This window comes from Tamandua tetradactyla, chromosome Y (genome assembly GCF_023851605.1).
Source record: "Tamandua tetradactyla isolate mTamTet1 chromosome Y, mTamTet1.pri, whole genome shotgun sequence".
Taxonomy (NCBI): Eukaryota; Metazoa; Chordata; class Mammalia; order Pilosa; family Myrmecophagidae; genus Tamandua; species Tamandua tetradactyla.
In genome coordinates this window covers 14408847-14436846 of record NC_135354.1, presented here as the reverse complement: position 1 = coordinate 14436846, position 28000 = coordinate 14408847, and the positions used below count along the sequence as shown (strand labels likewise).

Here is a 28000-nt window from a genome sequence, read left to right as displayed (position 1 = left end):
CTACTGAATTGCAGTTAGAAGAAATGACTGATTTACAAAATGGGATTAGGATTAAAACATGACTTTTCTAGGGTACGTACATAATTTCAAACCAGCACAGTCTGTATCAATAAATTCGGCTTAATACAACTCTGTATTCCTCCCATTATTACCCATTACCTTAATATCCATTCCCATGAATATCCCCCTGATTTCTGTCTATATAAATTGGAAAACTCAGGCAGTTCTTTTAGAATATATTATACCTTTTCATGGTCACAATTTGTACCTCATCTTTCAGGTCCTGTTGAGACTTTTGTCTAGATCTTCAAGAAAGGAGGGGTAGTGGGAGTGAGTCCTGAAAAGAAATTCAGGTTAACCTACCTCAGAGTATTTCAGTGCAGTTTCATCTGATGAAATAGGATTAGTTCCTCCAGACAGAAGTGAGACTTGTTTCTGCAGGGAAAATGGATACAGGGTTAGCAGGCACTGAAATGCTAATCTCATTATATGGAGGTTGAATGGAAGACTCTTCTGGGCTATGGGAGGCCTGGAAGCCCTTTCCTTAGGGCAAGTCAAATGAAGGTATATCTAGCTAAAGCTCAGCAGGTTCCAGGGATCCAGTCTCTACAACACCATCATTTTCCAGCCATATATCACCATCACATGTTTCAGAGCTTATGCTTTTCCAATCAAAGTCCTTGTGTTAATAGCATTCACTCTGCAATGTTGAGATTTTAGTTTATGTTTTAAATCTGCTACTCACACAATGAAGCCTGTGTCTGGTTTTCAGAGATCTCAAGTCTGCAGCCACCTCAAGGCACATCAGGAAAATTTTACATCATTCACAGAGCACTTAGGATACAATTCTCAGTCTCTCAGTTCATCACTTTCTGTCATTACTGTACCAGCATATCTAACAACAACCAGTCAGCATTATCATACCTCTTAATTCCACAAAACTCCATAAAGGTGTTCAAAAATTTTATCACCCAGAGCCTTGCCTTGTATAAGAATATAATCATCAGAATCTGATGCTGATATCTTGAATATCTCTTTTGACAGCTACCCCCATTGACTGTCAGGGTCATCTTGATTATTGGAAATGGGTCCTTAGTGTCTCTGAGTCTAATCAGGGTGTAAAACCAATGTTAAAAATCCATTTTTAAAATTCTGTTACTCAAAAACCACTCCCAGTACCAAGCGGTGTTAATCAGCCTTCTCTTGAGAAACATAAACAGCAGGAATGATCTATAAATATGAGATTTATGAAGGTGTCTCATACAACCATGGGAAAGGAACAGCCCAAAATCCACTGGACAGGCTATAAAGCTTGTGACTTTGGTGAAGGGTCTGGATGAATTCCACAGAAAAGGCATGCTGGCTGAAAAAGCAGAAAAAGAATCTCTCATGTTCCTAAAAAGCCCTCAACTGGTTGTATTATCCCACAGTGGAGCACATGCCTTAGTTGATTGCAGATGTTATTGGTCATGATGCAATCAGCTGAATGATGATTTAATACACTAGCCTATCAAATAGCCATGAAATGCCCTTGCAGCAATGGTCAGGCCAGTGCTTTCATGACCAGTCATTTGAGCCTCCTTATTGCCCAAGTTGAAGCAGAACCTAGCCATTACAGAGAATAATGTGAGACATGGATTGTTGACTTTGGACCTCATACATGATTCCCAAAGGATGAAGGTGGATAAAGTATACATTGACTGAGAAGTAGAATGATAAACCATGTTGTATACATATAATTGGATATTGTATGGTGACAGAAAGGAATGAAGTCATTAGGAATACAACAAACCTGTGGGACAATATGTGTTGCCAAATAACTTGTGAACAAGGGAACAAATATTTTATGGCCTTTTCTAGAAAACACCTATAGGAAATTGAGACCTAGATTGTATGCTCTTATAGCAGTTACATGTAGTACAGAGCAGTTATTGTTATTTCTAGATTTTGAGATGCTATTGATATATATGTGTAACCTGGTATCCACGTGGAAATTTCATTGTGTGATACCTAAAACTCAGAGCTGGAGTTTTGCAACTGCAAACTGGAGTTTTGCAGCTCTGAAAGTCAACATTTCTATATACAACAACTGCTAAATCAAAAAAGAGATAAGACTTCAATGACAGAAAAGAACAATGCTGTTCAGGTCAGGACTAGGGTAAATCAGAATACAGGGGTAAGGAAAATAATGTTTGTATTTTTAGAGCTTCACCTACTATATAAGGACAAAGGAAGAAAAGCTTATTTTGTCCCAAACCTAAATTTTCTGTAGCAACATAATATAACTCAAAATGTCTCAATAGTTCATTTAAACAACCCAAACATATGGAGCCCAGAATTGGAATGGGGGCTGGTAATTCTGTATAGTTTAAGAAAATACTGGACACAGCCCAGAGTTGGTTGGACAGTTAATTAAAAAGTATTGGCAAAGTTCCTTCAGGGATGGGAGAAAATATGGAACTATTAAGCTTTACCACCTGAGAAATACTGATATTGTCTCAAATATTAGAGATCCTAAGTCAATAGGCCAACCCCTTGATCTTGAGGCTTGCTTTGTAAAGCTTACTTCTGAAACAAAGAGCCTACCCCTATATAGTTTTGCATGAGTTGTTTCCAGAAAACCTCTTTTGTTGCTTAAATGTGCCCTCTCTCTCTTTCTAAGCCCAATTATGTCAGGAAAACAATTACCACCACCACCCACTCCCTATATGGGGCATAACATCCAGGATGAAAGTTTCCCTGGACATGTGGGACATGACTCCCAGCAACAAGCATGGCCCTGGCACTGTGGAATTCAAAACACCTTCCTAACCAAAAGAGGGGGAAGAAATATAACAAAATACGGAATATGAGTGTTCAAATAGAGTCAAGGGGCTATTCTGGAGGCTACTCCAGAAAAAGATTTAGTTACATATTGCTAATTACCGTCCTTTATCAAACCCAATCAAAATCATTTCTGTTAACCCTAAAAAATACCCAGGGCCCTGTCTGAGAGTCTACAAAAGTTTCATATGCTAAGATTACTTTTCAGGAACCTGAAATCCTTATGTTTTCCTAAGCCAGAGAAGTCCTGAAACCCAGAAGGGCCAACCTCCAAGGACATCAACCAGTTCCATTGCCCTATCACATATTATCAACAATCATTTCCAGCATGAAACTTAGAATACAGATAGACAAAATATCAGTAAAGATTGGGTGAAGGGTTGAGGAGAAGGAGGAGTTAAAACAGAGAAGATAGGATTTAACAAATGAGTTGACTGCTGAATCATTATACTGATATTTCTTTTAATCTTCTGATACACCTAGTGCACTGGTACGCCTCGAAGGAAAAACCTGAACTTGTAATTTAGGAACTTCTACCAAATTCTGAAACCTATTCTATAAATACTTGTTATGAGGTGCTTTGAAACTTACTGCTTTTTTGTATTTATGTTATATTTCATAACAAAAACTGTTTTTTAAAAAATCAGTTGAGTGTGGATGTTAGGAATTATTTCTAAAATCTCAGTTTTATCACTTTGGTCAAAATATCTACCTTTATAAATGCTACAATTTCCATGACTGTAGCTCACTGGTAAGATTTGATATAGAGCAATATTAGTTCTCTAAATTTATTTTTTCATAGTATTTTAGCTTTTGGGGGTTCCTACAATTTCAAATGAGTTTCAGGTTTAGTCTTTCCATTTCTAAAAAATAACTGCTGGAATTTTGGCTATGATTTCACTGAATATGTAGATCGCTTTGTGAAATATTGCCATCTTAACTATATTAATTTTTCCTACTCATAAATAAAAAATGATTTTCCATTTATTTGGGTATTTAATTCTTTCAGTGATGTTTTGTGGTTTTTTTTTTACTCATGTCTTCCTCATACTCAGTTAAATATATTCCTAGCTATCTTATTTCTTAAGATGCTCTTGTAAATTGAATTGATTTCCTGTTTCATTGCTGATATTTAGAAACACAATTGATTTTTTTAATAGTCTTTATATATCACATGACCTTGCTTTAATTGTTTTGATATCTTTCTGTGGATTCTTTGGGATTATCTATGTAGAGGATCATAGCATCTGAATAAATAGAGCTTTATTTCTACTTTTCTAATTTGGATTCTTTTCTCTCTTTTTCTGCCATAATCACTCTGACAGGAAGTACCAGTACAATGTAGAATAACAGTGATGTGTGGAGACATCCTTGTCTTGTTCGTTACCTCAAAGGAAAGGTTTTCACTCTTTCACCATTGAGTTCATCATTAGCTGTCTAATGTTCTTCATTTTTAGACCTTTATTTTAAAAGTTACATTTTATTACTTTTTGTCTGACTATTCTTAGCAAGAAATGTTTAGTGGATTTTGTTAAATGCCTTTTCTGTGCCAATCGCAATGAGCATGTGCTGTATTTCCTCAAACAGTTAACTGTGGGTTATTTTATATATATTCCTTTTATCATACTGAAGAATTCCCTTCTTCAAATTTTCTTATATTTTCAAGAAATGGTGTTGGATTTTTACAAATGCCTTTCACTTAATGGAGATAATTGCATGATTTCCTTATTTCATTTCCATGATTATAGTACATTAAATTGGTTAATTTTCTTCTATTGAGACAGCTTTGCATTGCTAGGTGTCACCTTTCTTTGCCATAAAACACAGTACATATCTTGGAGGGACTTTTAATTATGGTAACCTATGTATATTTCAAGGTTGCTCTTTCCCACTGCTTTCAAATGTACAGTTCAGTAGAATAAGTTACATTCATAAATTGAACTATCCCTATCATCCATTACCCAAGTGTTTTGTCATCTCTAAAAGAAGATCTACACCCTTTGTATATTAAGTAACCACCCACCTGCCTCCAACCCTAGTAACTTACTCTCTAATTCCTGTCAATATAATTTTCCATAACTAGTTATTTTATATAAGTAATATAAGTAGAATAATGTAACATTTGTCCCTATGGGTCCGGCTTATTTCACTCAAATTATGTTATCAAATTTTGTTATGTAGTGGCACGTATTAGAATCTCATTCCTTTTTTAAGGCTGAGTAATATTCGATTACACACTTGCATGAAATTTTGTTTACACTCATCTCCTGGACATTGGGGCTGCTTCCACCTATTGGATATTGTGAATAATGCTGTTAAGATCAACAGAACATGAAAATATATCCAGGCCCCCGCCTTGGCTCCTTTGGGTATATACCCAAAGCAGAAATTGCTATGCCAGAGGGTACTTTTTGTGGAACTACCAAACTGTTTTCCAAAGCAGATGCGCCATTTTATGTCCCCCCAAAAAATGTTCAAGAGTTTCTGTTTTGCTGTAGGAGCCAAGGGTTAATAGAAAACCTTCAGAATTTATTGGGAGTGACTGGCTTCAAAGTGGCATCAGCAGTAAACTGTGGAGACTGTTATCTGCTTACTTGGAGGACAGTCTGAGAGAAACAGAATGTTTGTTTTTTCTTAAACCCAAAGGTCTTGCTAGCTATCTCCTGTATGTAGGGAGTAATATCCTGAAAAGTCCTAACAGTAGGCACTCTGTTTTATCATGAAATGTATGCATGCTTTTAGTCACATAAACCCTGGAGTATATAAGCAGGAACTAGTTAAGAATAGTTGTCTGTTGTCTTTACTGCTAAAGCTTCAGACCCCCTGATCCCTTTCTCTCTCTCTCATTGTTACTTTAACCCTCCTTAGGGTCATAACAGCAGCCAACATTTTGCCTTGGGCTTCTTATGCTTGGTTTTTGCCATTGTTTCTCTTAAAATAAAAGTCATTCTGGTGCATGTGAAGTGGTATCTCTTTGTGGTTTTATTTGCATTTCTCTATAGCAAAGATTTTGAGCATCTTTTCATGGGGGGTCAGTGGTATTTGTATATTGTCTTTGGAGAAATGCCTATTTGAGAAATTTTTTTCCAATTTTCAAATTGGTTTGTTTTCTTTTTTTGGTAACTTCTTTATATATTTTGGATATCAAGCCCTCATAATGTATGTGGTCAGCAATTATTTTCTCCCATTCTGTTGGCTACCTTTTAACTTTCTTTGTGATGATCTTATATGCATAGAGGTTTTTAATTTTAGTGAAGTGCATTTTATTTTTATTTTGCTACTTGTGCTTTAAGTGGAAAATTTGAGAACCTATTGCCTGTGATAAAGTTCTGAAGATATTCCCCTGTTTTCCTCTAAGGATTTTATGCTTTTACCTTCTATATTTTAGATTGTTGGCCTAGTTAATGTCAATTTTTATATATGTTTTGCAACAGCAATCCAGTATCATACTTTTGTATAGGGATTTTACACCACATTTTCTTGAAGAATCTGTGGCACTCGAATGCCTTGTCAAACTTCTATTGCTATAGATACTGTAGTTCAACTCTGTAATTGAGTTTACCCTTTCCCATTTGTGCTGAGTTTACTCTTTTCCATTTATAAGTGCATCTGTATTGAATTTACCCTATTCCATCTGTAAATACATCTGTCCTTGTGCTCTACTTTAGTGTTTTGATGGCCCTACCTTTTTAACAAATTTTGAATTCAGGAAGTGTGAGTCCTCTGAATTTGTTCATTTTCCTTGATGGTTTTGGCTCTTCATGTCTTTGCCCAACAGCCAAATGATTAGCTTTTCCATTTAATCCAAGAATATTGAAATTTTGATAAATTTCTTAAATCTATAAAATACTTTGGTAGTCCTACCATACTTAAGTTTTTTCCCCTTACTTCACAACATTTGCTTAGTTGCTGTAAAGCTTTAACTTTTATCCAGAGTTTTGAGAAGATCATGATTGTGTTTCAGTGTTTCTTTGAGGGATTGGATTTTGAAAAGTTTTGTTCTGCCATTCTAGTGACATTCAGGTATACTTGACTTTAACTTGAGTTCCCACCTCAACTAATCTTTCAAGAGATACTGTATGTGAGAATATTCAAGTAAAAAGTTCTTCTTGTTGGGAAATAAATATTTTTCATTATTTAATTGCATTGCTTAATGAACATTATATAAACTTTTTATAGATAATTACTATTATTTGTATTTATAATATTAATAATGTTTTATATTAGTGTTCTTTTCACATTATCATTCATATTCAATTTGCATAAATTATATATTAGAGTAACATTTTTCAAAATAATGCATTTTATTTTTCTAATGAATTTTTTGACTTTTTATTTTTATATATTTTATTTCTACTCATGATTCTCTTTTTATAAAGTTTTTTTGGCAAAAAAAGGTTTTATTGGCCTCAGAAATTATTCAGTCATTTATAATTTTCCTTGTTATTTGATAATACTTGTATTTTATGTCACATTTATGGAGAATTTGCTTAAGTATATTTATGAGATAGAATTCTATTCTTCTCTTCCCCCTATGTCCCAAAGCATCTTTCTCTGGCTCTATTTGCTGGTTTGCAAAGACATCAAGAAGAGGCCAATATGGAAGTGAAAGATAACAATTTTGGGCTACCACATATCATCAAGGTGTTTGAGTTACTGATTGATCTTTAAAAGAGGATGAAGAAAGTGGAAATCAAAAACACAGGTTAAAAAAAAACAGTTGAAGAACTTCCAGGAAGATGGCCAAATAAATAGCACAAAATTAGCCCTGGAAAAGTTAGAGAAGGGACTCTGGGTGGTGACTGAGTGTGTCTGACCTGGGGGAGACTTTTGCGTGACATAGGGCAGCCCTAGTTGCAGAGACCAAGGAACACAGAGGCAGAAAGCTGGAGCCTGGTGCTGAGGTATGGAACCTGTGGGAGTGAAGGATAGGAGCAAGGGACTAGGAAGAGGCCACATTCTTTGGGCCTCTACCTTCACCAACACAGCCCTGTGACCAGTGACTCACCTCACACCCAATGCACATGAGCCTCATCATCCATTCCCATTCCCCATGCTCCAGGTGCCCCTGCCCAGCCAGCCCCCAGTGCACCTACCTGCCATACACCCCTACCCCAAATGCAGTCCAATCCACCTCTCCTGCACCCCTCCTGAGTTCACTGCAGGCTATTGCCAGCACATAAAGGCTATGGGTACTAATCTCTATACCCAGACTACACCCATCTATAGTGTTGTACAGACTTACCCTATCCCCCTGAGCTCTGGGTATAATTTTATAGCACTCCCAGACCCACACATGTACACAGGCCCATTCAGCTCTGGAAAATTCTTTCTAGCACTCCTAGACCCAGGTATGTGCACAGGCTCCCAATCACATCATTCAGCTTTGGGGACCTCAGTTTACAACAGTCCTAGAACTGCACATGTGTGTGCTCCTCCACCACACTTCCCAAGTATGAGAAAGTGCTGGCCCCAATCCATTAAGGCATAACACTGACCTGCTGTCACAGCTCTATGCATATGCACAAGGGGCCCCATGCCTTAGACCAGTGCCCGCCAGGGTTATACCCCCCAGACCAGTGCACCCACACAGCTACATACTCCCTGACCTCTGGGCACCAGTGCCCACAGGCATCAGTATAACAACTTGTCAGAAGTCCTTCAACTCCTTTTTGACCAGTATTTTTAATTTCCACTTTCTCATGCTGTTTTTAAAGATCAATCAGTAACTGAAACATCTTGTTGATATGTGGTAGCACAGAATTGTCATCATTCACTTCCTTATTGTCCTGTACTTCTACATGCTCTAAAAGAAATCACTGCATAGAGTACCCCACCCCATACCCTGTTCCCTGATGTACAACCATCCCACAAAAACAAGGCATCAGGCTGCTGAAAGAAATCAACTCCCAAAGTGAACCAATCAGGATATTTACATGCCACAAAGACAGCAGATGATCACTAAGCATATCATGATGCAGACAGAGATAACCCTACCTAATGACCAAATTAGAACACTGGAGGAGACACAGGCATTGGAATAACTGATCAAAGAAGTTCATACAACTCTACTTAATAAAATAAGTGGGATAACAAATGACATAAAGGTGATAAAGAAGAAAGTAGAAGAGCATAAAGAGGAAGTTGAAAGAATAAATAGAAAAATCGCAGATATCACAGAAATTAAGGACCCTGTTGACCAAATAAAAACATATTAGAGGCACACAACACTAGATTTGAAGATGCAGAAAAAAGAATAAGTGATACAGAGGAAAGGATAATTGGTTTCAAAGACTCAAAATAGTAAATGGCAAAAAAAGATGGAAAATTTTGAACTAGATCTCAGGGAAATGATAGACAAAACAAAGTACATCAAATATAAGAATCCCTGGTGTCCTAGAAGAAGAAGAGAAGAGTAAAGGCCTAGGAAGAGTGATTGAAAATATATTGGAAGAAAACTGACCAACCCTCATAAAGGACATGGTAGCTCATGACAAAATCTGGGATCTGTCCTGTAACTACTTGTTTAAGAGTGCTCTGAAAACTATTGCTTTTTATTTCTTTGCTTTTATAAATATTACACTATGCAATGAAAAAATTAAAATTTAAAAATACCACTGAAAATATAATCAGGCAACTCATAAAATTGATAAGCTTTGAGGGTCTGGGAATGGCACATATGAAACAACTGGAACATGATTTTTTTTTGCATTTCTTTCTTATGTGGATGTGTTCCCTGTTTTTTAAATTAAATAAAGACTTTAAGAAGACAAACAAAAAAAGTTGAATACTCTCACCTACCTAATCTTCATCTTTTTTTTCTCCACCAGCCCCTACAGCAAGCAGGTGGTATAAACACAGCAAAATAAAACAGTCCAAAGTCAAATGGCCTTCCTGGTAAAATGACTAAGTCATTCACCCATCCCCATATTCAATTGCTAGTACTTTTTTACACTAGTCCACTGCAGTTTTAAAAATGCCACTATCCCTTATCTCACTAGAGTTGAATTCTAGCTTCTCTTTCATATGCCATAGTCAACAAATAAATTCATTCTTGCCCACTTAACATTATTCATAGCATTTGTCTTTCATTAACAGCTCTGGTGCCATGACTCAGAGATGTTTGGCATGCTCACTGTACCTATGGACCTCTCAGTCAGGACCCCAAGTGAAAATCAGTGTAACCTTTCTCTTCATTTCTGACTGATTGTTCGGGGATCTATTAGTAAGCTTAACTTCTATCCAGATGTAAGTGGAAATTGGCAAGTGCTTGGCTTCTTTTTAGACTATAATTCTCAAATAAAAAATGTTATTGGTGAAGTTGTGTGAAGTTCACAGAACATTCACCCATAAAATATGTGATTCCCATGTATCACTACACCTCACATTGGTACAAACATTTGCTAAAATTAATGATCGCAAGCACTTACTTGTGATATTGTACCATTTTTTACCATTAATTACCATTGTTATATATGATGAAAGATTATTAAAATAGTTCCATTAACTATCATCAATTGTTTGCATTAAGTGTATTTATCTTCCATACCACCCTATTTTTATCACCCTGTATTACAGTCATCCATTTGTTATCATTCACAAAAGAACATTCATGTACTTGTACTATAAACTATAGTACATCATCTACAGTAGGGTTCATTACTTTATACAGTCCTTTGTTTAAATTTTTATTGTAGTAACAAATAGACCTAAAGTTTCCCCTTTAAATTGCATTCATCCATATAGTCAGTGTGGTCAGTTACCCTGACAATGATGTACTACCATACCACCATTCATTTCCAATCCTTTACAATCAAGCTGCTTAGAAATTCTGCACAAATTATACATAAACTACCCATTCTCTAACCTCAGTCTATCATCCTTGTAACATATATGCTTGATACTAACTCTATAAGTTCACTTATTATAACTAGTTCATATCAATGAGACCATACAATATTTGTCCTTTTATGTGAAACAAATTTCACTCAGCATAATGTGCTCAAGGTCCATCCATGTTGTCACATACATAGGACACCTCATTACTTTTTATGGCTTAATAATATTCCATTATTATGAATATGCCACATTCTATTTATTCATTCCATGGCTGATGGTTTATTTTCATTGATTGGTACATTGGATGGAATGTGTAAGAAACCATTGTCTAAAGTAAAGACCCTAAGGATGCTTCTCTATGTTTTCTTCTAGTATATTTATTGTTCTAGTTCTTTATAAGATCTTTGATCAATTTTGAATTTTTGAACATGCTGTGAAAAAGGGGTCCTCTTTCATTTTTTGCATATGGATGTCCAATTCTCATAGCACTGCTTCTTGAACTGCTTAATCTTTCCCAATTGAGTGGATTTGGCAGTCTTGTCAAAAATCAATTTGCTACAGATGTGACGGTCAACCTCTGAACTTTCAATTTGATTCTGTTGGTCAATATATCTATCATTGTGCCATTATCATTCTGTTTTGGCCACCATAGTTTTGTAATAAGCTTTAAAGTCAGAAAGTCCTCCAACTTGAATCTTTTTTTCCTTATGCTTCAAAATAAATTTGATAATTGGCTTTTCCATTTCTGCAAATAAGACATTGGAATTCTGAGATGAATTGAATTTGTATTGAATTTGTAAATTGTTTGGAGCTGAATGGACATCTTAATGATATTTGGTCTTCCAATCCATTAATATAGAATATCCCTCCATTTATTTAGGTTTCCTTTTATTTATTTTATGAATAGTTTGTAGTTTTTAATGAACCTGTTACATTTTTTGGTTAATTTTTTTCCTAGATATTTGATGCTTCAGTTGCTATTGAAAATGGAATTTTGCTCTTGATTTCTTCCTCTGTTTGCTCTTTACTTATATACAAGAAAACTACTGATTTTTGTGTCTTGATCTTGAATTCCATAACTTTGTTAAGGTCATTTTTAGCTCTAGTAACTTTTTTGAAGTTTTCTGGACTATATTTATTTAGGCTTATGCCATTTGCAAGTAGAAAAAATAGTAATTCTTCCTTTCCTATTTTGAGGCGTTTTATTTGTTTTTATCACCTAATTTCTCTGGATACAACAAAAGCATCCATGTCTTTTTCCAGACGGTGGAGGAAGACTTTCAGTTTTTGCTATTGAGTATTATGTTAGCTCGCATTCAGTTAGTTTCTTTCTATTCATTTTTGAATAAGTATTTTTATTAAAAAAGAAAGCTGAATTTTGTCAAATGCCATTTCTGTATCAACTGAGATGAGCACATGGTGTTTTTTAATTTCATTTTGTTTTTGTTTGTTTTGTTTTATTTTTTACAGGGGAGGTTTTGGTGAGGGCATGGAAGTCATGTTATTCAACCTCTTCTTAACACAGGCTGAGTATATAAAGTTAGTCAATAATGAAATTTTAGATTTTATTCTCTGTTACTCTGCTTTGATCCTGTCAATTGGTGTTTTTCCACTTTCCTTGATTAATAGTTCTCCTGCTTACTATTCTGTGGGCATCTGAAAAAGAATTCCCTTGTCTTTGTCTTTCCCTTCTACTATAAGGCTTTCTCTTCCATTATCTCAAAATGAGACGCTCTGTAGTCCATGTCCAAGCATAATAGTGGGATGACAGAAGTAGTTTTTCTGAATCAGAGCTTCCTATTAATCATTTTCATTGGTAATTTTTATCAATCAAGTCTCAAAATTGGGCTATTTCTTTCTCAATCTCATTCTGACTTCTGAATCCTATCCTTATGTATATTATATGCATTTTTTTTTCTTGATATATGACTTGGATTCCACCAGGGTCACAAAAGCTAGTCTAGCAAAAGGGTGAGACAAATCCCATAGACTTTGGTGAGTCATTTGCTCCATTGCTGGGGCAACTGGTGTGTTGCTGTTAGGCATGGTTGTATCTCTCAATGAGCTATCTGTCAAGACATATCCTCTTAATCCAGTTGTGCTGTTCTTGAGGGGTGGGGGAAAGGTTTTGTGGGGAGGTGGGAGCACAGTGCTGAGAGAGATAGGGCTTCAATATCTAACAGGCAAAGTACTGAAGACTTTTTGAATGCATCAAAGATTCTAGTTATATTTGGTATAATATAAACTGCTCCAGAATATTTTAGTAGTAGTTAGTAAAATATTAATACATTTATGTGTTCATATATTTAATTGCAATCACATTTTCCCTCAATACCATAATTAATGAGTTTAATAATTGTACTTTTGAGAGAGTGGCATTAAGTTGACCACAACTAAATATAGGTTTCAATGCCATAAGCAAATTATGACAAAAATATGTCTCTGTGATTTATAAATACTTGCTGAGAAATTTAAATATCCAGAAATGGTTTTATTTTGAAGGTGAAAGGTATTTTCATGCCAAGTGGGATGTGAGGCATCTGTACTCTGAGAAGAATCTCTACATGGTCTCTGTGGCCAGCGGCCCCCAATGTTGACATTTCTCATGTCTTGCTTCCAAGTTGACTGACTCATGGATTATTTGCATCTAAAACTCCTATTTGAATAGTCCTCTTGGATCCATTTGGGTCCATTTGTTCATATTTTTTCTGTGTACTCCATCCATCTTTCTTTAGACATATGTTCTCTTTGTTTATACTCTGCCATTACAATACCATTTTCATCTTAAGTTGTTTTTCTATTATTAATTTTTAAATTTTTAAAAGAAATATAACAACAAACAAACGCAAACATTCTTAACTTTTGATCATTCAGTTCTACATATGTAATTAGTAATTCACAATAGCATCACATAGTGGCATATTCATCATCATGATCATTTCTTAGAACATTTGCATCAATTCAGAAAAAGAAATAAAAAGACAACAGAAAAAATTCATACATACCATACCCCTTATGCCTCCCTTTCATTCATCACTACCATTTCAAACTAATATTTTAACATTTGTTCCCCTATTATTTATTTTTATTCCATATGTTTTACTCATCTGTTGATAAGGCAGATAAAAGGAGCATCAGACTCAAGGTTTTCACAATCACACTGCCACATTGAGAAACCTATATCATTACACAATCATCCTCAAGAAACATGGCTATTGAAACACAGTTCTACATTTTCAGGCTGTTTCTTCTAGCCTCTCCATTACATCTTGACTAACAAGGTGATATCTATTTAATGTCTAAGAGCAACCTCCAGGATAACCTTTGGACTGTTTGGAATCTCTCAGCCATTGACATTTTATTTTATCTCATTTCACTCTTCCCCCTTTTGGTTGAGAAGGTTTTCTCTATCCCTTGATGCAGAATCTCAGCTCACTCTAGTATTTCTGTCCCATGTTGCCAGGAAGGTCCAAACCCCTGGAAGTCATGTCCCACATAGGGGGAGGGCAGTGAGTTTGCTTGTTGTACTGGCTGAAGAAAGAGAGAGGCCACATCTGAGCAACCAATGAGATTCTATGGGTGGTGGCTGTTAGGCCTAATTTTAAGTAGGCTTGACCTATCCTTTGTGGGGTTAAGTTTCATCTGAACAAACTCCAACATTGGGGGCTCAGCATATAGCTTTGGTTATCCACACTGCTTGTTAGAATATCAAGAATTCAACATGGGGAAGTTGTTATAATGAATTGCATTAGTTGATTGTTTATGTTGCATCATCCTTGCATAACTAGAATAAACACACTGGATCATGGTGTATAATTCTTTTGATGTGGTGTTGGATTTGATTTGCAAATATTATGTTGAGGACTTTACCTCTATATTTATAATAGAATATGGTGTATAATTTTCTTGTAGTATTTTTATCTGGCTTTGTTATTAGTGTGATGTTGGTCTCTTAGAATAAATTATGGTAGTGTTTCCTGTTCTTTAATTTTTTTGAAAGTGTTTGATCAGGATTGGTATTAATTCTTCTTAGAATGGCTGATAGCATTCACCTGTGAAGTTACATGCTTTTTTACTTTATTGTGCTGGAAGAGGTCTGATGGTAGATTCAATCTTAATGTGGTCCATTGAGGTCATCTATTGATTGTAGAGTGAGCGTATAATTTCTAAATGTTTAGAAAATTGTCCAATACATCTAGGTTGTCAGACTTGTTGGCATGCTATCCTCATATGTTCCTTTTTATTTCTGTTAGTTCAGTAGTAATGTTTTCCCTCTCCTTATTGGTTTTGCTTATTTTCAACTACTGTCTTTTGTTTTTCTTTGTGCGATTAAGTTCTTGTCAATTTTACTGATCTCTCAAAGAATCTAGTTTTGCTTTTGCTAATTCTCTCTATATTTTTTCCAAATTCATTTCTTTCTGCTTTAACCCTTGAAATTTATTTCCTTATGCTTCTTTGTAGTTTGTTCACCTTTCTTTTATAAGTTCTTGCAGGTAGCTCTATTTTCTTTTTTGTGTAAGCATTTATGGCTATATACTTCCTTCTAAGCACTGCATCCTTAAGTTTTGATGTGTTGTGTTTATGTTTTCATTTATCTCAAGATGAAACAATTACTGATTTCCTTGCAATTTCTTCTTTAACACACTAATTGTTTAAGATGGTGTTATTCAACTTCCTATTTGTAAATTTTCCAGTACTCTGTCATTGATTTCCATTATGGTCAGAGAATATGCTTTATATGATTTGATTCTTTGTCAATTTTTGAGGTTGTTTTGTGAGCCAACATATAGTCTATACTGTATGATGATTCATATGCACAGAAGAATGTCCACCATACAGTTTTTGGGTGTAATTTTCCATATATGTGTAAATCTAGTTCATTTATCATATTTCAAAGTTTGCATTTCTTATTGGGCTTAACATCTTTTGATGGGAATGGTATACTAAAATCTCCAACTATTATCATAGCAATATGTATAATTTTGACTTAAATATTACCAATGTTTGCCTTTTTTATTTTGGACAAGAGATGAAACTCATCTTGGGCACCAAGAGATAAGTTTCTTGTAAACAGTATACCATTAAATCACTTTTTCATCCAATCTATGCTTTTTATTGGGAAGCAAACCCATTAAAATTCTGTGTTTCTACTATAAATGTATTTACTTCAGCCATTTTTGTCCTTTGGTATTTATATGTCATTACAAAAAAATTCCATTTCCTTTTGTTGCAACATGCTTTTCTATTGTGTCTTCTGTGATATACCTAATCACCTTCTCATTTCAGTTCCTTATTTTTAAAAATATTTTTCATGGTTTTTCTGGGACTTATATTACACCTACAATTATAACCTACTAATTTGAAAAGATGGGAACTAAGCATCAAACCTATTTTCTGCTTTTTTAAATAGAAATTAGAGGGCATAGTTATATAATGGTGATATAGCAATTATAGGAATTAAAGAGTAGAGTTATATAGGACATTATCTTTCATTAAAACAAGGGGGATATATGAAGTTAGTGAGATAGTGTTATAAGGTGTTCCCTAAGAACTCTTCTTTTAAGCAGTAGGAAAAAAACTGGCAAAATTTCTCAGAATCACATTTCCCCAAATCATGAACACCAACTAAAAAGATAACAGTAGGATGGGCCACAGCAGCTCAGCATGCAGAGTTTTCACCTGCCATTCTGGAGACCTGGGTTTGATTCCCAGTACCTGCCCATGCAAAAAAAGCAAAAAAAACATGTAAAAAACACTAAGTCAGAGAATAGAAACCCTAAAATTTTTAGGATCAATTTTCTTGCCTGGGATTCTTCTTCCCTGTCAGTTCCATAAAGCCATTTAACCAACAAATTTTGGCAGTTTGTTTATATTCTCAAGTGTATTTAAAGTGCACTAAGAATATAAATAAAAGAAACAAAATGTAATTAAGAAAAACAAAAAATACAACAATGGAGGAAGTGCAGAAATTGATAAACTTAATCAGAGATGTTAAGTCAACTCAAATACTTTCAATGAATGAAAGGAAAATATGGGTATAGAACTAAATTAAATTACAGTAGAAATTTGACCACTCAAAAGTCAACAACAAAGAAGCTCTTGGAATGAAAGAAGAAATAATGAAAATTTAAGGATATATTACAAAGATTCAAGAATATATTTAAAGAATGCAGAAGAAAGAGCATTAGAGGATAAGATAATTGTAACTATTCTGTATAAAAGCCCGAAGAAAAACTGGGTAAGAATCTATTTTTTCCATATTCTCCGTGATGAATAACATGAAGCATACCAACATATGATTACAGGAGTCACAGAAGCAGAAGAGAAAGAAAAAGGGCAAGAATTAATATTTTAAGAAATATTATCAGATAACTTCCCAAATTGATGTAAAACATAAAAATATACAACCAAAATTCGTAAGGAACTTCAAAAAAAGAAATATATCTAAGGCTCAGAGTAACTGAAGTGTTGAAGACCAAAGACAAAGAAAGGAAACTAAAAGCAGCAAATAAGAAGAGACTTGCTCAGAAAACAGAGAACCATGCATTTGACTTTGGATAATATTCTTGGTAGGATGGCTCAATACTGAATAAGGGCACTAGTGAACAAGTAGCTAATAATCTAGGACTTTGAAAGCATTTTTTTTTGCCCTGAGGAATTTGTTTTTTAACTATTGATACTAAAGGAATTCTTTATCATTTTACAAACTGGACACAAACCTAAAGAACAGACTGCTCAGGGACTAAATGCCAAAGTTAATGCCGTAATATATTAAAATATTGCACACACAAATTTGTTGTAAGCCAAACACAGAAAAATGTAATGATGGTCCCACCAAAGGAATAAGATAAAATTCCAGAAATCACTAAAAACAGGATCAGATTTTGCACATGTCAGACAAGGAGGAAAAAAAATACTCTGTATTTTCAGAAATAAAGGAGAACATTGAAATGAACTAAAATATGTAAGGTAAACAATATAAGACTCTCAATAAAGACATGCAAATTATAAAAAGGAACTAAACAGAAATAATGGAGTTGAAAAACCACAATAAATTTAATGAAAAATATCCTGGAGGATCACTATAGCAGATTGGAGCTGGCAGAAGAAAGAATCAGTGAACTCAAAGATAAAACAACTGACATTATTCATGCTGAGAAACAAATGGAAAAAAAAATAAAGAGAGCCTAAGAGACCATCAAGGATATTGATCTATATATTGTGGTAGTCCCAGAAGGAAAAAAAAAAAGGAAAATAGGGCCAGAAGGTTTATTCAAAGAAATAACAGAAGAATATCCCCCAAATTTAAATTTACAGCATGAAATACACACTCAGGAATCCCAAACCCCAGACAGATTAATTTAAAGAGTGCCTACTAAGACATATTAAAATCAAACCTTCAGGGGTCTGTTCTTGGAAGACGGTGGAATAGGATAGGCTGAGTTCAACCCTTCTCCAAGGAAAATCTAGATAATGGATGGGGATGGCAGGTGACTGAGATGGCAATTCCAGGGCTTAAGTGACCTGAAAGAGTACTGTACTATATAGGGCAGCTCTGGTAACAAAAGATGAGGAACTAAGAAGCAGAGAACAGGAGACTGTCTCACGGGTGCAAACAGGCTAATGCAGAAGCCCAGAACCCTCGGGAGTGCACAGACAGGTAAACTAAGGAACTATGAAGTAAGCCTTGTTTCTTGAATGCACTCCCCAACACAGCCACATGCATCCACTGTGCTCCAAGTTCCCCCACTCCACCAGCCCCTCATGCACATAACTGCCCCACAAATTCATCACAAGCATTCACATGTCTGCCACAGCCCAACCCACCTCTCCATCAAAAGTGCAGTCTTACCTGCCCCTTCAGAGTCCTACCTCCCAGTCCCTGCCCCCTACAGGTCGTCACCAGAACATAGAGTGGTGGGCAATGCTTACCTCCATACCCAGGCTACACCTGCCACCATCTCATACAGTCATGCCACTCTACCCCACTCCTTCTTAGCTCTGCACACATTTACTTCAGTTGACAGCACTCCCAGATATGCAAATGTACCCAGGACAAAGTCATGCCCCACTTCTCTGGGTAAGCACTGACTAGAGCAGCCAGGCCACATCCAATGCCAACCCATTCAGATGCAATGCCAGTCCACTGCACTGAGCTGCATGCATGTGCATAAAGGGCCCTGTGCCCTAGACCAGTACACACCAAGGCCCTAGTACCCAACTCCATGCAAGCTCACAGCCACATCCTTGCTGCCACTGGATACCCACACCCACAGGCACCAGTGTCTGTACCTACAGTTGCACTTCAATGCATTCCTGCACCATTGTGCCACTCCCTTTGCCCTGAATCCTGCTCCACATCCATTCCTCAAATAGGGGACTTTAGCTTTGAAGAAAAATCAACTTCCAAAGAAAATCAATCAAGATATTTACATCCCACAAAGACAGAAGATCACTAAGCATATCATGATGCAGACAGATATAGCCAGTCTAAGAAATCACAGCACCAAAGGAGACAGACATTGGAACAAGTAACCAAAGATGTTCCTATAACTCCACTAAATAAAATAAATTGGACGGTGTTTTAGTTTGTCAGCTGCCAGAATGCAACACACCAGAGATAGATTGGTTTTTAATGAAGGGGGATTTATTTAATTAGTTCTTCAGAGGAAAGGAAGCTAACTTTCAACTGAGGTTTTCTTTTATATGAGAGGGCACAGGGTGATTTCTGCTGTCCTTCTCTCCAGGCCTCTGAGTTCCACCAGCTTTCCCTGGGATGATTCCTTTCTGTATCTCCAAAAGCCTGGGCTGAAATGTGAGTACCATGAGATGATGCATGCTGAGCTGTTTGGGATGTGCTACATTGTACTCTCTCATTTGAGCATCAGACAATTAAGTCAAACATCATTCATTGCAGAGGCATGGCTCTTAGCTGACTGCAGATGTAATCAGCAACAGATGAGTTTCATGTACCATTGGCTCATATCCACAGCAACAGAACTAGGTGCATTCACTTGGTCAAGTTCACAAGTGAATCTAAGTACCACAAATGGCTGATGACATAAAGGAGATTTAAAAAGGTACTAGAAGAGCATAAAAAGGAATTTGAAAGAATAAGTAGAAGAATGTCAGACATCACAGAGATTAAAGATGCTGTTGACCGAATAAAAAACATACTACAGAAACACAGCTGCAGATTTGAAGAGGCAGAAGAAAGAATAAGTGAATTAGAGGACAGCCAAAAGAGAAAATGGTAAAAAAAAAAAAAAAAAAAAATGGAAAAATTTGAATTGGATCTCAGGGAAATGATGGACAAAAGAAAGCATGCAAATATAAGAATCACTCACATCCCAGAATGAGAAGAGAAAGGGCTAGGAAGATTAGTTGAGGATATAATGGGGGAAAGCTTCCTAGTCCTTATAAAAGATGTAAATAAGCAAATCAAAGAAGTCCAATGAGTATAAATCTAAATAAGCCTTCCCAAGTCACATACTAAATCATTCTGTCAAATACTGAAGAGAAGCAAAATTCCCAAAAACAGCAAGAAGAAAGCAATCTACCACATAAAAAGGAAACCAAGACTGAGTTTACACTATTCAACTGGGACTGTGGAGGGGAGAAGGAAGTCATATGATAATTTAAGACCTGAAAGAAAAATACTTCTAGCCAAGAATTGTTTACCAAGCTAAATTGTCCTTCAAACTGAGAGATTAAAATTTTTACAGCCAAAACTATCCTGAAAGAATTGGTCAACAAAAGACTGACACTATAACAAATACTAAAGGGAGTTCTGCCAGTTGGGATAAAAAAAAGACAAGAGAAGGATGTCCGTGGAAGTATTATAAGGGTAACTTAAATGATAGAAAGAGAAATAGGGAAAAGAAAATAAAGATCTGACAAATGAAATCTGAAAGATAAGGTTGTGGATTTAAAATGCATTTTCAATAACTTTGAATGTTAACAGACTGAACTTAGCAATTAAAAGATGCAGATTGGCAGAAAGGATTAAGAAATATAATCCAGCGATATGTTGCTTGCAAGAGATTTATCTTAGACACAAGGATACAAATAGATTGAAAAAGTGAAGAGATGGAAAAATATGTTCCATGCAAGTTGAAATAAAATGAAAACAGGAATAGTTATCTTAATATCAAACAAAATAGACTTTAAATGTAAAGACATCATGAGAGAAAGAAGGACACTGTATATCAATAAAACGACATTGTATATGAAATTCACTAAAAAGAAATAACAATCATAAATGTTTATGCATCAAATCAGCGTTCCCCAAAGTACATGAGTCTGACATTGGCAAAACTGAAGGGAGCAACAGACGTTTCAACAGTATTAGCAAGGGACTTCAATACATCACTCTCCTATAGCGATAGGACAACCACAAAGAATATGAACAAGGAAATAGAGAAGGTAAACACTTGAGAAATGAATTAGACCTAGCAGACATATATAGGTCATTACACCCCCAAACCAGGGAACACACTCTTCTCTTGGGTCCATGGAACATACTCTGGAGTAGATCATATGGGGTGGTGCAAAAATGTCTTTATAAACTTAAAAACATTGAAATTATTAAAAGCACTCCCTCTGATCACAATGGAATGAAACTGGCTATCAATAACTACCAAAGTTTGATATTTTTACAAATATATAGAGATTTAAGCATTTTTAAACAACCAGTAAGTTGTTTAAAAGAAGTAATTGCTAGAGAAATCATAGCTATCTGGAGATGAAAGAATATGAGAATACAACTTATCAGAACTTACAGGATGTGGTAACATCTGTGCAGAGAGGGAAATTTATTGCCATAACTGTCTGTATTAAGAAACAAGAAAGAGATTACAATCTAGGTCTCTATTTCTTATAAACATTTTCTAAAGGAGACCATACCATTGTTGTTCTTTTGCTTCTGGCTTATTTTACCTTACCTAGTTTGTAAGCCTTTATGGCAGGTGGGGAAAAAAAGAAGAAGAAGAGCAAAAATCAAGCATTTCGCGACTCACCTGTAGGAACTTAAGAAGAACTGCAAACTAGCTCCAGTGCAAATAGAAGAAGAGAAATAACAAAGATTAAATGAATGGGAGAAGTAAAGAACAACAGAAAGAATCAATAAAACAAAAAGTTGATTTTAAGAAATCAATAAAATTTATGCACCACTAGCAAGATTGAAAAAGAAAAAAGAGACAGAATGCTAATAAACAAAATCAGAAATGAGAAGAGGTGTATAATCACAGGCCCTTAAGAAATAAAACAAATCATAAGAGGATAAGTTGAGCAACTGCAAATGAACAAACTACACAGCTTAGGTGATATGGCAAAGTTCCTGAAGGCACACAAACAAGCTACTGCAACTCAGCAATAAATAGAAGATCTCAACAAACCAATCAAATTAAAGAGATTCATTGAGCCATCAAAAATATTCCTACAAAGAAAAGCCCAGGACCAGATGTCTTCCCAGTAGAATTTTATGAAACGTTCCAAAAAGAACTAACACCAATTCTGATCAAACTTCTCCAAAAAAATTGAGGAAAAAGGAACTCTACCTATCTCATTTTATGAAGCTAATAACATGGGAACACCAAAACTGAGTAAAGATGCTACAAGAAAGAAGAACTACAGGACAATCTCCCTAATGGATATTGATGCAAAAATTCTCAGCAAAATATTAGCAAATCGAATCCAGGAACTCATTAAAAGAATTATACACCACAACCCAGTGGGATTTATGCCAGGAATGCAAGGATGGTTCAACCCAAGAAAATCAATTAATATAATACAGCTATTAACAAATTTAAAGGAAAAAAAATCATATTATCCTTTTGATTGATGCAGAAAATACTTGGCAAAATTCAACATCCTTTTCTGATAAAAACACTTCAAAAATTGGAATAAAATGTAACTACCTTAATATCATAAAGGAAATGTATGAAAAATCAATAACCAGCATCATAATCAATGGACAGTGACTGAAAGCTTTCTCCCTCAGTTAAATACAAGAGAAGGATGCCCACTGTAGCCATTATTATTCAATATTGTACAGGACAATCAAGCAGGACAAAGAAATAAAAGGCATCCACATTGGAAAGAAAGAAGTAAAATTTTCATTATTTGCAGCTGACATGACACTATGCTTGGAAATACCTGAGAAATCTGCAGGAAAGTTACTTGCAGTAATAAATAAATTCATCAAGGTGGCAGGATATGAAACTGATTTGCAAAAGTCAGTACCATTTTCATCCACAAGCAAATATCTGAGGAGTCAGTTAAGGAAAAAGTTCCATTCAAAATAGCGACTGAAAAAATAAAGTACTTGGGAATGAACTTAACTAGGGATGTAAAGGACTTGAGCACATTGCTGAAGGAAACCAAAGAATATCTAAATAGGTGGAAAGACATTCTCTGCACATGGATAGTTAAGTTAATATATCAATTCTACCCAAATTGATCAACAGCCTCAACATGGTACCAATCAAAATCCCAACAACCTATTTTGGAGACTTGGAAGTTAGTTACTGTTCTAGTTTGCTAGCTGCTGGAATGCAACACACCAGAGATGGATTGGCTTTTAATAAAAGGGGATTTATTTGGTTAGTTCTTCGGAAGAAAGGCAACTAACTTTCCACAGAGGTTCTTTCTTACATGGAAGGCACAGGATGGTCTCTGCTGGTCTTCTCTCCAGGTCCCTGGGTTCCAACAACTTTCCCCGGGGTGACTTCTTTCTGCATCTCCAAAGGCCTGGGCTGAGTTGCAAGTGCTGAGATGAGGAATACCAAGCTGCTTAGGCTGTGCTACATTGCAATCTCTCATTTAAGCACCAACCAGTTAACTCAAATGTCACTCATTGCAGCAGACATGCCTCCTAGTTGACTGCAGATGTAATTAGCAACAGGTGAGGTTCACGTACCATTGGCTTATGTCCACAGCAACAAGACTAGGTATGCTCACCTGGCCAAGTTGACAACAGAATTTAACTAACACAGTTGCCAAAATTATTTGGAAGGGAAAGACACCCCAAATAGTTAAAGGTATCGTGAAAAAGAAGAATGAAGTGTAAGGATTAATAGTTCCTGATTTTAAAACTTTTTCATAAAACCATAGGGGTCAAAACAACATGGTACTGCAACAGAGATAGAAATATTGACCAATGGAATTGAATTGAGAGTGCAAAAAGAGACTATCAAATCTATGATCAACTGATTTTTTTATAATACCTCCAAATCCACTGAAATAGGACGAAATAGTCTTTCAATAGGCGGGCATGGAAGAACTGGATATCAATAGTCAAAAGAATGAAAGAGAACCTTTAACTTACACCCTAAATTAAAACTAACTGAAAGTGGATCAAACATCTAAATATGTATAAGAAATCATACATGGAGGGACCACAAAAAAAATAATAAACTAAGCCAATAATAAACTAAGAAAAAGAGTAAAGAAAAGATTAGACAGCTGATAAATGAAATAGAGTATTAAAACAAGAGAAATTCAATGAAACAAAAAATTGTTTCTTTGAAAAGAAAAATAAAATGGATAATAGTTTTGCTTCGCTGACAAAGAAAATACAAGTAATGAAATTCCAAAATGAAGGAGGAACATTGTGGCAAATTAAATGATTATAAGACAGTAATACCAAATAATTAGAAGATCTAGGAAAATTGGACACATTGCTAGACACACAGCCATTACCTAATCTGACCAATGTAGAAGCATAATTTCTTAATAGTTCTATAAATTAAGAAATGAATTGGTAATCAAAGCTTGCCAATGAAGGAAAGCCCAGGACAAGATGGCTTCAACTTGAATTCTCCCAGATGTGAAAAAATAATTTTCTCAGATCCTTCTCAAACTCTTCTAAAAAATTCAATAGGAGGAAACTCTTTCTAACTAACTAATTCTATGAGGTTAACATCACACTGATTCCAAAGCCACATAATATATCTCAAGAAAGAAAACAGTAACTCAATTTCAGTTGTGTAAACAAATGCAAAAATCCTGAATGAAGTACTTGTGAATGGAATCCACCAGCATATTAAAGGATTATATACCATGATCAAGTCATGTTTTTCCCAGGGATTCAAGGGGGGACAAGATAGGGAAGACAATGAAAGTAAGGCATCACATTAATAGAATCGGGGAGACCACAAGATCATTTCAGTTAATACAGAAATAATATTTGACAAAAATCCAGTGCTCTTGATGAATAAAAAAAAATGCCCACTCAGAATATTAGGAATAGAAGGGAAGTTTCTCAATATTGCAAAAAGCAAGTATTCCAAGCCTAAAACAGTTAGACAGGGTGCCAAGATGGTGGGTTTGTGAATTGTGGGATTTAGTTCATCCTCCGGAACAGCTACTAAATAACCAGGAACAGTTCAGAACACCTGCTGTGGTCACATAAGTGACCAGACACACAGTGTACTCACGTCTGGATCAGCTGCACCAGCTGTGAGCCCACCTAGAACTGTGAGTGCCCCCAAGCTGCTGTAGCCAGTGCCCCTCTCCAATGGGCTGCTTCTCAGAGAGGAAAGGAAAGGGAATTTACCAACATCAGGGCAAAGCACAACTTAGGTCCAATTGTGGAAATAATTCACAAATTCTGACTACTGAAAATAGGCCCCCAGCTCAGTTGAACCTTGAGTCAAAGCAGAAGTTGCTGATTTTTGCCCTGGCACTGAGGGGTCAAGGCTGGTGGAAAAAGAAAAAAGAAACAGAAGTTTTTTGGATCAGATAGCATGTAGTACTTGATAAGGTTCTGGGCCCTGAAGGAAAGGAGGGGCACATAGAATCTGAAGATACACAAAGCAACATACCAATTTATACTCTTGACTGGCAGACCCAAGGAATGGGGTTCCTGATCTGCGAAGGATTTTTCTCTTTCTTTTTTATGACTGTGTTTCTATGGCATGAATACCTTTGCATGCAGTGGCAGGGCTTCTCATGCTGCAACTGCCCCAGGCATAGGCAGAAACAAGCTTGTTTGAGAGTCTGTTTGGAGCCTGTGCCTTCCCCAGGAGAGGGGTGGTATCCAGCTCAGGTGGATCCCCTCCCTCAAGGAATTCAGACCCCAGGCCTTGGGAAATTGAAGAGATTAAATCCAGCCTATAACCTTTCCTCTGTCTCTACCACACTCCCAATAGGGAGAGCTGGCTGAAGTTACACGTAATGCACCAACTTATGCTGGTTGGACCTGCAGGCAGAGAAACACCACATACTGGGCAGAACAGGAAAAACACAGTCCAGACAATTCATAGGAAAGACTTTCAACCTGCTGTGCCTCACCCTCAGGGAAAACTGACACAGATGACTCTTATTTCCTGAGAGGAGGCCAGTTTGGTCTGTGAAAATCTGGTTGGGGCCTATAATACCTTAGTAGGCCCCAGGGTGGGAAAGTCACCATACAGGTAGGGCAAAAAACAACAAAACAAGAATGGAAAAATTCTGATCTGTAAAACGAAATCTAAGCTAGTGGTCCAGAATAAGCTGAACGGAATGCCAAAGAACAAATAGATAACAAAGCCATCCAGCAAGAAAATCCTAGCTAAAAGAAGTTAAAACAACCTCCAGAATAAACTAATTAAGGTAAATAAATGTCTAGATGCCAGCAAAAATAAAAAATCACACTAGGAAAATGGAAGATATGGCCCAGTCAAAGGAACAAAACACCAATTCAAAGGAGATGCAGAAGTTGAAGCAATTACTTCAGAATCTTTGAATAGACATGGAAAACCTCATCAAAAATCAAATCAATGAATTGAGGGAGGATATAATGAAGGCAAGGAATGAACAAAAAAAAAGAAATTCAAAGTATGGAAAAACAAATCACAGAACTTATGGGAATGAAAGGCACAGTAGAAAAGATGAAAAAAAAACAATGGAAACCTACAATGTCAGATTTCAAGAGGCAGAAGATAGGATTAGTGAACTGGAGGCAGAACATCTGAAATCTGACAAGGAAATGAAAATATTGGGGAAAAAATGGGAAAATATAAGCAGGGACTCAAGGAATTGAGTGACAACATGAAGCACACGAATATACATATTGTGGGTGTCCAGAAGAAGAAGAGAAAGGAAAAGGAGGATAAAAACTAATGAGGAAATTATCACTGAAAACTTCCCAAATCTTATGAAACACTTAAAATTACAGATACAAGAAGTGCAACATATCCCAAACAGAATAGATCCAAAAAAATACTCCAAGTCACTTACTAATCAGAATGTCAGATCTCAAAGAATCTTGAAAGCAGCAAGAGAAAAGCAATCCAACACACCCAAGGGAAGCCCAGTAAGACAATGTGCAGATTTCTCAACAGAAACCATAGAGGTGAGAAGACAGTGGGATGATATATTTAAATTACTAAACAACAAAAACTACCAACCAAGAATTCTATATCCTGCAAAATTGGACTTGATAAATGAAGGGAAAAATAGAACATTTTCAGACAAAAAAAAAGCACTGAAAGAATTTGTGACGAAGAGACTGGCTCTCCAAGAAATACTAAAGGGAGAACTAGAGGCAGTTACAAAAAGACAGGAGAGAGAGGTATGGAGAAGAATGCAGAAATGAATGCTGTCAGAAAGGAAAAAGAAGAGAATTAGATATGACGCATAAAATCCAAAAGGCAAAATGATAGAAGAAAGTACTACTAATACAGTAATAATACTAAATGTTAATAGATTAAACTCCCCAATCAAAAGACATAGACTGGCAGAATGGATTGAGAAAACAGGACCTATGTATATGCTGTCTACAGAAAATGCATCTTAGACCCAAGGATAAACATAGGTTGGAAATGGAAGGTTCAGAAAAGATATTTCATGCAAACAACAATCATAAAAGAGCAGGCATTTGTTGTCCTAATATCTAACAAATTAGACTTGAAATGTAAAACAGTTAAAAAAGACAGAGAAGGACACTGTGTATTAATGAAAAGAACAATTCAACAAGAAACATAACAATCATAAATATTTATGCACCAAGCCAAAATACTCCAAAATACATCAGGAAAACACTGAAAAGAGAAATAGACACATCTAACAAAATAATTGGAGACTTCAATTCCCCACTCTCACCAATGGGCAGAACATCCAGGCAGAGCATGAATAAAGAAACAGAGAATTTGAATAATACAATAAATGAGCAATATTTGACAGACATTTATAGAACATTACACCTTAGAACAACAGGATATGCCTTTTTCTCAAGTACTCATGGATCATTTCCGAGGATAGATCATATGCTGCGTCACAAAGCTAGTCTCAAGAAATTTAGAAAGACTGAAATACTGTAAAACACTTTCTCAGATCATAAAGGAATAAAGCTAGA

The 28000-nt window shown here is 35.8% G+C and overlaps 1 protein-coding gene across 2 annotated transcripts in view; it reads left to right on the top strand.

Annotated features, from left to right (window-relative positions):
• LOC143672582 (protein WWC3-like) overlaps positions 1-28000 on the top strand; it is a 221219-nt gene that overhangs the window by 78818 nt on the left and 114401 nt on the right. The window contains exon 4 of one of the 2 annotated variants that reach the window (XM_077147177.1): positions 19410-19892. The exons of the other annotated variant lie outside the window; for it this stretch is intronic. Within the exon in view, the coding sequence (XP_077003292.1) occupies positions 19410-19442 (33 nt within the window). The 3' untranslated portion in view covers positions 19443-19892. Of the gene's footprint in view, positions 1-19409; positions 19893-28000 lie in introns of those variants that run through there. 2 annotated transcript variants of the gene reach the window in all.